Source organism: Sinocyclocheilus anshuiensis, unplaced genomic scaffold (assembly GCF_001515605.1).
Source record: "Sinocyclocheilus anshuiensis isolate Anshui unplaced genomic scaffold, SAMN03320099.WGS_v1.1 scaffold234, whole genome shotgun sequence".
Classification (NCBI taxonomy): domain Eukaryota; kingdom Metazoa; phylum Chordata; class Actinopteri; order Cypriniformes; family Cyprinidae; genus Sinocyclocheilus; species Sinocyclocheilus anshuiensis.
Window position 1 is genome coordinate 1499104 of NW_015544165.1, and position 13001 is coordinate 1512104.

The window sequence follows — 13001 nt, forward strand, 5'->3', positions numbered from 1 at the left end:
CTGTAAACAAAGAAGTTGTCCCGGCTACCAGGCTATCGCATGGGAGGATCCTGCAGGTGGCCGATCGTTTATAGCCTTTTCTCACAGCAGCAAGAATAATTAAATGTATATCATTTTGATAGCGGATTGTAATCCAGAAAGGATTATGTGTTTAACTTGTTACTTACTCGTTCAGATGACATACAGTGAAAATTCTTATTTTGGTTATATATTTCAAGACGTAGGCTAGAATCTGTGATTACTAAGTATAGGATTCACACCGGTGCGGTGACTGACTGCCTGCCACACATACTCCTCAAAACATTAGATTCATCCGCGCTGGAGCCGTGCTGGCGCACAACCCACGCAAGGAAGATAATTCCGCACACAGCTGCAATTACAGGTTTTCAAACAGAGATGGCTACAAAGAGGCAAAACTTACGGACTGCAGCTTTAATATCATTGTACTGACACAAAATACGGCAAAACGCAAGTTTTTTTCTACTCTTAAAAAAACGTATACTGTCAATACAATAATAATTTAAATTCATCTCATGATTTCTGACCAGCTTTTAGATTTGATGAAAGTGAATGTTAAAATCATTAATGTTGAAAATATTTCATTCTATCGTGAAAATGTTAACTTTGAAATTAAATAAGTCAGTTAAGTGAAAACACTAGTCCTAAAAATACATTTGTAAAAAAAAAATAAAACCTTTTTGGGTCCCCCCTGGACTTTGTTTGAAAATCCCTGATCTAGATACCAATAACTCCAGTAAGGTCATTTGTATTTCTTCGTGTCATACACAAAGGCTGAGCTTTTGGCATACTGTGCAATTTGTAGCCGTATCAGCAAGCATATAACTCATCCACATTACAACTAAAGCATAAAAATTTTATGATTTTTATCATATGTATATTTGAAATGGAACAGATTTATGCACCAGTATAATATACTTTTCTGAAGCAAATCTAATCATCATATTTCATATTGCTCAATAGTGATTACTTCTCATCAGTCACCCTTCCAGTCTCCATTAAACATGCTATGGATCTTTTAAGCTGTGTTTGTCCTGGTCTGCACAGAGGCGCTGCCAACACCCTGCTGATCCTGAGCATGGCTGAGACCAGTAATCTGACTTGTCAGTCACTCCATCATGTGTCAAAATTCATTTACTCATTTATTTCCATGCACAGAAAAACACAACATCATGTACGCTCATCCCTGGAACTTATCAAAAACCCACCAAAAAAAAAAAAAGAGACCAGACCTTTTGAAAAGTTGTATGCAACCCTGAGAAAGATGTTTCTATGAGCAGTAAAGGGAATAAACTCTGATTCTAGTGTAAGCTTTGCTCACCGTGAGCCGTTACTAAGAGTTAAAACAAACAACTCATACAAAAAAGTGTGAAGGGCTCATGACATTAGCAGGTACAGATAAAATATTTCCAAACACCAGCTGCCACAAATAAAGTAACTGCTCCATTTCACATTAAGCAAAAAAGCTGTTCTGTCTCACAGGAAATCAATAGAAACCTGAACATCAGGACTGATCTTGGTTGCACTGATTCATGATTTCTCAAGCGCATCCTTTAGTAAATATATACTTTAGATGACAACCTAAGATAATTGCAGTAAAATCTTCCTTGGCAGCAATACATAGCTTCCTCTCACGTTTTGAGTGTGTTAAATGATATCTAATACAGTCATGAGTTTACCACTATGGCATCCTCTTCCTGTCATCATCCTCTCAGCAGCAGGGGCCCTCAACCCTAGCATGCTCCAAATAAACAGCCCTATGGTGTTTCTCATTGATACTCCCAGGATGTGGCTTTGTGATTAAGGGAAAGAAGAAGGCATTAATTATGGAAGAATGCAATTAATTACTTTTTCTTCCCCTACTGCTGTCAGATCTGTCTCCCATCCATCCCCATATCCTTAATCCTTAATCTGACCCGCTGCGTGATCCACGCAGAGCAGGAAGAGACATATATGGGTTGGGACTCATTACTAAAACATCTTAATGCTAATCCGCTAACCTTTGGGAAAGCCAGCCATTTGGAACTCCGACCTGCCCTTTGCGGTAGACGACATGTCCCTGCAAGTCATAGCTTGGTCTGCATAGAACATTGGCAGTGACTGTCTCCTGTGGATCAACACAGTCAGCGATTAAGTCCAAACATCTGCATCAAAAGCATTATGAAACACACATGGTTTGCATAGTAGAGGTACAGCATATTCACCAACATCCCTTGCAGTGAAAAATAATTGGCATGCGGGTAGAGTACTGGCTCTATTGTTTGTCAAAATGCTAAATAAGCCTTACGCAAGCACAAAAAGATATTGCCACCTCAGGTTTTAACAAATGTGGAATTTAAAAATTTGGACTGTAAACATTATTATAACTATTTAAAACATCATTCCCAACATATGTATGTCTGCTTTCTCTGTAGGGCTCCCAATCAACAGCTGCTCTTGACGATCATTTATAACATGTCCCCTATTTGCAAAGTAATTTGCTTCCAGATATTTATTCTCCCCTATCAACACTAGAAAAATATCATGCTTTTCCATGTCTCCTTTGAAACAGAATATGAAGTGGCAGAGAGCATGGGTCTTTGGACATTGTTTAAAGGCAAAGTATGAAATTATTAGTTCAGTCTCTAATGTCATAACCATTTGTGTTAACATTCTCAGGCCAGTAATTGCACTAGACTTTTGAACAAACTGTGCAGCAGTTTTCACATTGATATTCACATTTGCATATTTAGCGGATGCTTTTATCCAAACGAGGAATACAACAAGCAATTCATCTTAAGGAGACAACACAAGAAGTGCAATACAATGTTTTAAACATCATGCATAATAATACAAGCTAGAACAGCAGGATGCAGTGAAGTGCTCACAGAAGAGAAAAGTTTATATTTACATTTTACATTGACATGTCGTACTTGTGTAAATCACTTTAACCTGAGGAAAATACATTCTTTGGTTTCTCATTTAAAAACTAAACAGCAGCAAATGGAATTGGAGTTACAGGAAGAGGAATCCACTGAGAAGATATTGAAAGTTATATACTTTGCTTTTCAAGTTAAAAAATGTAGATGTTATAAGAATAAAATTATAATTGCTATACAATAAAATGGAATTTAAAAGCCATTGTAAATTTAGAGTTAAATGGTGCACAGCACTGGTAAACACATTCTTCACACTCAACAGGTCAGCATGTCAAAGTTTTCAATTAGATAACTTCACAGACGATGATGATGAAAACAATCAAGTCAACAACAATGGAAAAAAATGTAATGACGTTGACGATTGTGTCGGCGTCTCACAGGCTTTATTATGTTGATGTGGAAGTGGGTTAGTACTGTCTGGGCTGTTGCTATCATAGGTTTCTGTTGATGAACTGATCAAATCTGTTCTCTAACAGAAACTTCAAAGCACAGCTGCCCTTTGCATGCCGCATACTGAGTGTGGGCAGCAACTAATGGATGTTCCACTAATCAACCCTGCATGTTGCCGGGCCAGTTAGATCACCCTCAAATGTCCATAGAGTCCGTGAGACACCGTTCTCATCATACACCGCTCCATCTGTGTAATTGCTTCCTTGAGAGATTACATGCCCGCCAGTGACAGCACCAATGAGGCAATCAGGAGGAAAATACAACAATAAGGCCCTACTTGGCAGAGAAAAGTAGCATTCAGATAGATATCAGCATAATCTTAATGAGTCAACAAACATGACATTTAGACATGCTCTCACGCAAATGTTTGAGTTTGACTCACAGATGCGAAAGACCTGTTTTCATTCAAGCCTGGTACTCTGTATATGAGATTAAAGTTGCAAGAATTAAAATCTGAGTAACTGATGAAAGGGGTTTGACAAAAATAGGCTATGGTTTGTCCTTTTAAGTAGGGATGCACCGATATGAACATTTTGGCCGATACCGATAACTGATAATTCTTTATTTTTGAAAGCCGATAACCGATATGTTGGCCGATAAATCTATATCCAAATTTTTATATACTTTCGTGCATCCCTACTTTTAAGGAATGCCTCACGCCTCTGATGTCAGGATCTCAATTGCGTGGTCATCACTGATGCAGACTACAAACCCTTAAACCACACCTACACTGCGACATCAGATTGGATTTACTCACATGTTGCTATCATTAACAATCAGACAGGAGAGAATCCCTGTCTCTGTGTCTCTTGTCTGAGAGTCCATCACAAAAGGATTTAACTCCTCGACCACAAACTGTAACTCAGCTGTTTCCACATAGCATTATCCTCAGCTTAGGTAAGTACAATACCTTGTAAAATGTATTTCATGTTACAATTTTACAGTATCGTTTTAGATTTTTTTTATTTTAATGTATGTTTTTTCATTGATTTAACAAAGGTTTTCCTTCCTGGTGGTTTAGTGGTAAATTATACTAAATACCAATGTAAGAGAAAAACATGTATAACTGCAATTAGGATGGTAGAGGAAAACTGTTTTCATTTTCATTCAAATGTTACTGGGTCTAGCAAAAAAAAAAAATACGGACGCTATGAAAAAAAAACTGCTTTACTGTTTTGAGATATTTTCTCCTCAGTCTTATCTGTTAAAATGTACCGTGGGCTAGTGTTACTGTTCTTGGTTTTGGTGCTGGAAACCCGATGGAGTGAATCGAGATGTCAGCAGTCAGAGTCTCATAGATCAATTTCAGGTGTAAGTGACAGATTATGATAATCTAAAAGGTATAAATCTATAGTTTTGCCCGAGCTGTATAATCAAAACTTAATTTCATGCACAGGAGAGTCCAAGTTTTCGGCTGTCGGCTCATAACTTGCTGAAGAGGTATAATGACATGGATTATGACAGTTTCGTCGGATTAATGGGGCGCAGGAACGTCGGTGAGTGAACAGATATTTTTGTTGTTGTTGTAATTATATATAAATTTTACTTCAGTTTCCTACTGAAACATGTTTTTAAAATGTTTTGCGAATGCATTTTTCCCCCAGACACAGATGATATACCACCTCAGCGTAAAAGTAAGACATTTTGAAGGGATTTTGTGCTTTCTATTCTGTTTTAAATTATCTAAGAAAACGTAATATATGTTGTCTTTCAGGGGAAATGCAGGATATCTTTGTTGGACTCATGGGTCGACGAAGCACTTACCCTGGTAAATTACCAGCTTTTCTCTTTATTTCAGTGTCGTTTGTGAAAGGCATAAGTTACCTTTAGATGACCGTCGTCTTGATGTCAATTTACATCTACACGAAATCATTTTTTGGGGTTTAGTATGAATTGAACACGATCCTGAAAAAAACGTCCTCGCGGGTTGCCCGAAATAAACAAACCTAGTACAGTAGTTCGATTCACAAACAAATGACTCTTATGAGCCGGTTCTTTTTAGGGAATCAAAAACATACAGCTTGACCAATGCAGTCTGATTCTCACGCGAATGACTCTTATGAGTCGGTTTTTAGTGAATCAAAATATACACCAGAAGGAGCAGTGTGAATTGGTTTACGAACAAATGATTCTTGAGCATGTTAATTGAACCAATGGTTCAATGATTCACACGAGTTATCGATTTGAATCTGATGAATCATTTATTGAATAAATTCGTTGAATCTTAAAGCGGTGACTCAAAATCTGCAAGTTTTTATTACTTAGTCAAATCCGTCTCGAAATGAAGCATGTCTAATTTAAGGTTCGTGAAACTTAAACCAGTGTCTGACTGGTTGTTCATACGAAAACCTGTAGTTAAATGTACACATTTGCAACGATTCTGTCTTTACTAAACCGCGTGGGCTAAACCTCAAACATATAACAAACTCAACAAATATCAAAGCTTAACATTATCAGATATTTGTTCAGCATCTCAGACTTACTGTATTTGTGTTGTCAGAAACTGGGCGTCCATGGAGGAAAGATTATCCAGAAACAGGCGCAAGAGGAGGCAACTTCTTCAACAAATGCAAACTAAGGTGAGCAATTCAGTGAAGCTGTTCTGCCATCTGTAGGCTTTCTGAAGCTATTACAACACTTATCTTTCTAACGCCACATTTGTTCCTAAAGCATGTCTGCCTATTATTCCAAAATTACTGGCTATTCTTGTAAATAGATATATACTTATTTTGTTTGTTTACAATTTGTTGCAGGTTTCGTCGTGGGTTATAGGCAAATTAATTATTTAATATCCAGTGAATCGTCCATCCCACCCTATCATGACAGCTTCTTTTCAAGACATTTCTTTGGAGCAACAACAGAAAGTCATAATTTTTTACAAAAGTGATAGAGCAAAAGAAAATATTTATATAAGATGAATCAAATAAACATTTCTTCTTATGGTGTGATTTGTTTCATTGTACTGCAGATTATACATTTACCTAGATATATTACCACATTTGCATATCCACTTACATCACCAGCATTTCAATGTTTATTAAAAGTTATTTTTGCTGTCTAATGTATAAAACATGATTTTTGTAAATAAAAAAATTATCTATCTGATCTCACAATCTTTTATTACTTAAACGTTCAAAACTGCATAAAATATAATGACTTTGACCCCACAAAAAACTGTACAGCAATAATTTGCTACATTTGCCAAAACACAGAGGCTTCATGACCAACTGCGTATATAATTACGCACATCAAACTTATATGTATTTTAACTTGATGTCAACTAATACTAATACTTAACAAGTGACTAATACTTCAAGTTTGAGTGTTAGTGCTTTGGATATCAGTAGATCATTAAAGCACAGCATGTCCTTAAAGAAACAGTTTAGTAATGTAACAGTCATAGACAACACAACAAAAATAAGGTCATCTAAACTTTCCAAGTAAAGAAATGTTAAAGAAACCCCAAAAAAACATCATATGAAACTCTGCTTTTCATTTTTGTCTCACTGTTGAAATATAAAACTATCGAAGTCCTTCATGTACTTTGGCCATAATATATGATGAAGTATGGCTTGTGAATCAGACACTTTCACTGTACTCAGACTAGAAGGCAGCAAAATAATTTATTAAAATAGCAGGGACCGTATTAACAAATCCGTGGAGTAGCAAACACTTATTCGAAGTGACTTACAGTTGACTTATTACCAGTGTTGGGAAGGTTACTTTGGAAATGTGATAGGTTACAGATTACAAGTTACCCTATTTAAAATGTAATAGGTATGATATGACGATAGTTTTTTCAAAATAAGTAAAATGCTCATGAAGTGACTCAGAGCAGTTCTAGAGATTATGTTTATGTACTCATATATTGAGGTGGCAGAGGCTGAAAACACCACGAGCTTCAGTAGGCCCATGTGTAGTAAATGAAACCGCATGTCTGTGCCATTAATTTCCACGAGGGGCGGACTGGGAAAAAAAAATTCAGGTCGGGAAATCTCACGCTCATACACCCACAACAAATTCTGAAACATGGACAACCCTATTTTTTGTATGGACCTCACATAAAAAAAGGTTTAAATCCTTAGGATGGGGACATGCAAAATAATTAAAAGTTATCTCCTGAACTGCACCTTCACCTCCATTGTTCTTTTCAGTCTCTTTATTTTGCCCTGATAACTATCTCTCACATTTAATACTCAAGATTTAACAAAACTATACTTTCCAAATTGCCTATACATGTCAAAATTAGTACATCACCACAATATCTTTATAGAAAAATCCTAATACTGAACATGAGTCATGTTTTTCCCTTACAAAAATTAACCATGCTTTTATTTTAGTAAAAGTACAGTAACCATGTTTTTTTTTGGCAAATGGATTACCATTTGTATTTATTTTTTACTACAAATTCCATGGTTAAACTATGGATAGTGTAGCAAAAACCATAGTTAATTTGTGGTTACCATGGTTTAACAATAGTAACCATTGTCTTTGGATTTATAGTAAAATCATCGTTAATTTTCGTTAATTAACATTTTTTTAATATGTATTATATTGAAAGTATATATTAAACAAATTAACGTCACTTCCTGTTTGTTGCTGCCGTGTGTTTTGAGTTTGAGCTCCGTCAAGTTAATTCTTTCTACATCAGCCTGTAAGCAACCTAAGACAGGAATGTCTAGTCCATTGGCCGCTGTCAGTTTAACCCAGCATGCAGAGGACAACTTTAGCTTTTGCTCCCCAAAGTGCTGTCTGAAGTGTGACTCGGAGATAGTGGACACCTCTGACCCTGTATCTAAGAGGCACTTGGTCTTGACACTGGCTATCTTCACCTCAACAGTGAGACAATCCCCAAAAGCACTATCCTTCAATTTTTCAGTGGTCTCATCAGCCAGCCATTCTGCTGTGTGACATATAATCAACGAGGGCCCTGGGCTTTTCTGTACTGCACCTCCCAAGTCTTTCTCTGTAACTTCAGCTGACTCCACTATACACTGTGGTGGAGTTGGTCCCCTCCCAGACTTGCCACCTTGTGGACAATAGTGACTGGTGTTTCCGGGTTCACCATAATTTAATTACACATTTTTTCTTAGTAACTGTACCTGATTACAGTTACATTTATTTTGTAATTAAATTACGTTACGCCATTACATGTAACTAGTTACTCCCCAACACTGCTTATTACTGGCACAACCAGTCAAGTTACCTGATCAACAGCAATAAGGACGAAATTTGTTCATTGTTAAGGTTTGAACCTACAGCTTTTGGTTATTAGCCCAGACCTGTAACCACTACACCATTCCATTTGCACAGTACACAGTCTGGATGATTCAAAATGCTACATGCGTTCATTTTGTATTTATACAAGAAGAAACAATCATGTTAACAATCATGCAGTGCTTCTGTCCGTTATGTTTCTCCCCTGGGCAGCATTTGTGACTTTGTGACTTGTTCCAGTAGTCTTCACTTTCTCAGCTCTGGGATTCATGGTGTTTGTTGGAACTGACTTTTCATTAACACGCTCATCTAATCTCTGAGCTTCTGTGGTAGGTTTCCCAGTGTGGGAAGCTAAAGGCAGTACAGCAGGCACTGGAGGCTGGTAGCGGTGTCGGTAGCCATATGGCCTCAGACGGTAAGTGTAGTACTCAAGAGTGTACATTAGCTCAGGGTCTACGTAGTGGAAAGACACAGCTAGGTCAGAGCAGCACTGTGGGCCCTGTAGAGAAAAAAAAACTAATATAAGAGATGCTGGTCTGTTACATTGCCATGTGATCGCAGATAGTTTGCATTAAAGGAATATTCTAGGTTCATTACAAGTTAAGCTCAATCAACAGCACTTGTGTCATAATGTTGATTACTATGAAAATTAATTTTGACTTGTCCACCCTTTCTTTAAAAAAGCAAAAATCTGGCTTACAGTGTGGCACTTTTAATTGAAATGAATGTGGCCAATCTGTAAACATTAAAATGCAGCCATAAGACAAATAATATGTATGTTAATATGATTTTTAGTGTGGAAAAAAATCACTTGCTAACTTTTTATGCATCCAGTTATATTAAAGTTTAAAATTTAATTGCTAATGACCAAAAAGAGAACTTTACAGCTTAAAAAATAGTTTTAACGGAAGAGTAATTTAAGCACTTTAAAAATAATCAGCTTTGCATTTCTGATCTTAAATTTACTTCTATTGTAAGAGCTTCAATATAACATTGTTTTTTGCTTTTTTAAAAAGAAAAATGTAAGAAAAAAAGTTTTTTTTGTCATTCTGTCATTAATCAACAATTACCCTCTCACACCTGTGCGATAGGTGCATTGGATAAACGACCAATTATTCTTTAAACGGATAAACAGATATTTATCTATAAACTGATTTATTCTTTTTTGCTTTGATGTCATTCTGTCATTAACATTGTTCGATTGAGCTTAACTTGTATTAAAAAGGAATTTTTCTGAAAGAAATTGCACAATTCTATTCCTAATCATACTTGTTTTTTATACTAACTTTATAAACTCTGAAATAGCATTCGTATCCTTTCTTGTTGCCACTTTGATGACCACGACAGGACAAAATTGTGTCATTAGCTGTCTAGACACAACACAACATCATGTACATGAAAGAAAAACTATTGACAAATGCTGTCCCCATCAAACCTATCCATTGTTGGTTTCACTTGCAATCACCTGAAGGAGTTTCTAGTTCAGTGTGGCATTTAAAAAAATGAGAGGGCTAAAATTATAAGGTCATTTCAATCTAAAAGTATATTTCTCAAACAATGTTGTTGATTTTTATTCATACTCAAAATACTTACTTGAATGGAAAATTGCTTTTGACACTTTAATTGTTTTTTCTTCTCAGGCATAGATGGTACTTAAGTGCTTAAAACTTTTCAAAAGATTAGTTTAACTTCTGTCATTACCAAAGTAATAACTAATTTGCTTCCTGTGTGTAGGAGACGGAAGCTGTGGAATGTAGAGAAATGTCACAAAGGACATAGAATATCTTAGGAAAAATTACAATGAGTGCATATTTTATTCTACACTACCATTCAAAAGTTTGCATTAAAGTAATCAAAAGTAACAGAACAGACATTTATAATATTACAAAAGTTTTCCATTTCAAATAAATCCTGTCCTTCATATTAATCAAAGAATTCTGAAAAAAAATGTATTACAATTTTCTCAAAACTATTAAGCACTATTAACTATTAAGTTTGCTAATAATAATAAGAAGGAGAAAAAATGTTTCTTAAGCACTATATCAGCATATTAGAATGATTTCCAAAGGATCATGTGACACTGAAGACTGGAGTAATGACATTTTAAAATATACAGAATTACAATAGAAAACCGTTATTTTGAAGTGTAATAACTGATAACATAAAAGACTTATTTCAAAAACATTAAAAAAAAAACGTATCAACCCCAAACGTTTGAACGCTAGTGTAACTGTGCAAAAAATCAAAGTGTTTGACTTACTTCTACAATTGGGTAGAAGCAGTAGTTCCAGTACCAGAAGGTCTTGGAGAACTTTCCTGTAAGATGGTGCTCAGGAATGAAAGGATGGAAGGTTTCGCGTTGCAGTGTGTCCCTGGAGTCCCCTGCTACCACCCCCATTTTCTCCAGACACTGACCCATCGCTAGATCCTCTACTGAGGTGGTATGAGTGCACACTTTAGTGCTAAAACCCTCCACAAACCTTCTCAGGGCCTCTTTGCTGAGCACATAACCTGCGCCACCGCTCATGTAGCCCTGCTTGGCGTACGGCTTGAATCTCTTTCCAAAGTATATGGGCTGCTCTGCCGTGTAGTTTGACAAGACCCAGCGCAAGTTGTCCACAACGACGAACGTGTCATCGTCGGTTTTGAGAAACCAGTCTGCCTCATCGCCGTGGTTCTTCAGAGCATAGTGGAAAGCACGAATGGTCTTCCAGTAGAGCTGGTCGCGGCCTTCTCCTGTGTCAAGGCCCACTGTGGGGAAGCTGCGGTCTTCTTCAGAGCTCATGAATAGCACTACGTTACAGTGACGGCTCCATGTTGCCTTCACATGCCGAGCCTTTGACTGTAGATTACTAGGCCCTGTCATCACCCAGCACAAGATACGCACTTTCTCAAACAGCTCATCTGCGATGTGACTGTCCTCTCCTGTGTATTTAAAACAAATTTCATAGTTATGTTGCAATTTAATACAATACAAAATATTATATTCATTAGAGACTTTATATTGTAGTGATTCTGTAAGCGTTGCATTTTAAAAATTAAAAAAGCTTTACACATACAGAAAACAACAGTAATTTTGAAAAATATGCTTAAAATTATGTATACCTATCAGTAGCTTAATAAAAGCTATTTTATTTTACATGTGGTTTTGAAGAACTTTTATAGCATTTACAATAATCAATTTTAAACAAACTTTATTTTTTATATTAAATATTTTGCATTGTGTGTTTTGCATCTTGTCAGGCATATTTAGAACAAGAATAATTAAATGACATTAAAAGACTCTATTTAAGGATCACAGTGCAGCCCTAAAAACTAATTACTTGTAACTTTAAATCTTAACCAATCTTTTTTTTAAACAAAATATTATTATTATTATTATATATTTGTAATACACACAAACGCACACACACACACACACACACACACACACACATATATATATATATATATAATGTGTGTGTGTATTACAAAACAAGCATCAAGTCATTAACCAACAACCATCCTAATCCTCTCTTTAACTCAGTAACACCCCTGTAATCGGACACTTTTTTTTTTGCATGATAAATTAATCATGGCTGACTGTGAATACAGTGGCATTGGTAACTAAAAACATGACGCTTTTGCATAATATTGCCGCTATGCTGCTCTAGTAGGCCTATGTGCCAGTAAAGTTGCTTAGTGCACTTTTAACACATTACTGTGACTACAAAATACACTTTTATACAATATTGTCCAGTGAAAACTCAATTAAGTGTTTATAAAGTGAAAGCTTTGCATCAGCTATTATGTTGCAGACAGTGCTATATATCATGTTACACTCATTAATGTATGTAACATAAATTATGCACTAGAGGGCGCTGCAGCACCTGGCTGGTGAGGGTGTTTGAGGTTGATCAGGGCAGATCCTTCCACTTTCCAGGTAAGGTCGGGGGTGGTTTGTTCAGGCCCAAGTGGAGCAGGGTTGCTCTTGCCATCAAGCTTCCAGCTGAAGCTCTTCTCAAACCACACCTGTCTCAAGAAGACGTACAAGGTGCAGCTGCCCACCAGGAAGCCCAGGGAGAAAGCACATCTTGAATTCCCTGCTTTCATGGTGACAATTCAGGGATCCCACCAACATTGGTCACTGTGAGGCTAGAAAAATACTGGTTACTTTGAGTGTATTAAGTTTCAGTGATTGTTTTAACAGTCTGGATACAAAGATCCTAATATACTATAACCTGCATTATGAAATGACAAAATACTATTTTTAAATTATGTTAATTATTACTTTTTAAAATGTTCTATCTGGGGGGGGGGAACACTGAAATAGCATTTGTTTCCTTTCTTAGACAAATTTATCCCTTCAGCCATATAACAGGAAACCTGGCAAAAAAAAAAAAAAAAAAACTTAAATAC

General features: G+C 36.3%; 2 protein-coding genes across 4 annotated transcripts in view; one reads left to right on the forward strand and one right to left on the reverse strand.

The window, feature by feature from the left end:
* The first annotated feature begins 4167 nt into the window (after positions 1-4167).
* On the forward strand, positions 4168-6402 carry LOC107695797 (tachykinin-3-like). The gene is made up of 7 exons (XM_016495847.1): positions 4168-4283; positions 4582-4697; positions 4783-4882; positions 4991-5020; positions 5101-5154; positions 5887-5965; positions 6140-6402. The coding sequence occupies exons 2-7, from the start codon at positions 4596-4598 to the stop codon at positions 6156-6158; spliced, it is 384 nt and encodes a 127-aa protein (XP_016351333.1). The 5' UTR covers positions 4168-4283; positions 4582-4595; the 3' UTR covers positions 6159-6402.
* Positions 6403-8600: 2198 nt separating this feature from the next.
* Positions 8601-13001, reverse strand: part of LOC107695751 (glycoprotein-N-acetylgalactosamine 3-beta-galactosyltransferase 1-A-like) — a 5705-nt gene continuing 1304 nt past the window's right edge. For all 3 annotated transcript variants that reach the window (XM_016495780.1, XM_016495779.1, XM_016495778.1), the window contains 3 exons: positions 12473-12737; positions 10864-11528; positions 8601-9102 (listed from right to left, as the gene is read on the reverse strand). In XM_016495780.1, the coding sequence (XP_016351266.1) occupies positions 8776-9102; positions 10864-11528; positions 12473-12695 (1215 nt within the window). In that variant the 5' untranslated portion in view covers positions 12696-12737 and the 3' untranslated portion in view covers positions 8601-8775. The remainder of the gene's footprint in view (positions 9103-10863; positions 11529-12472; positions 12738-13001) is intronic.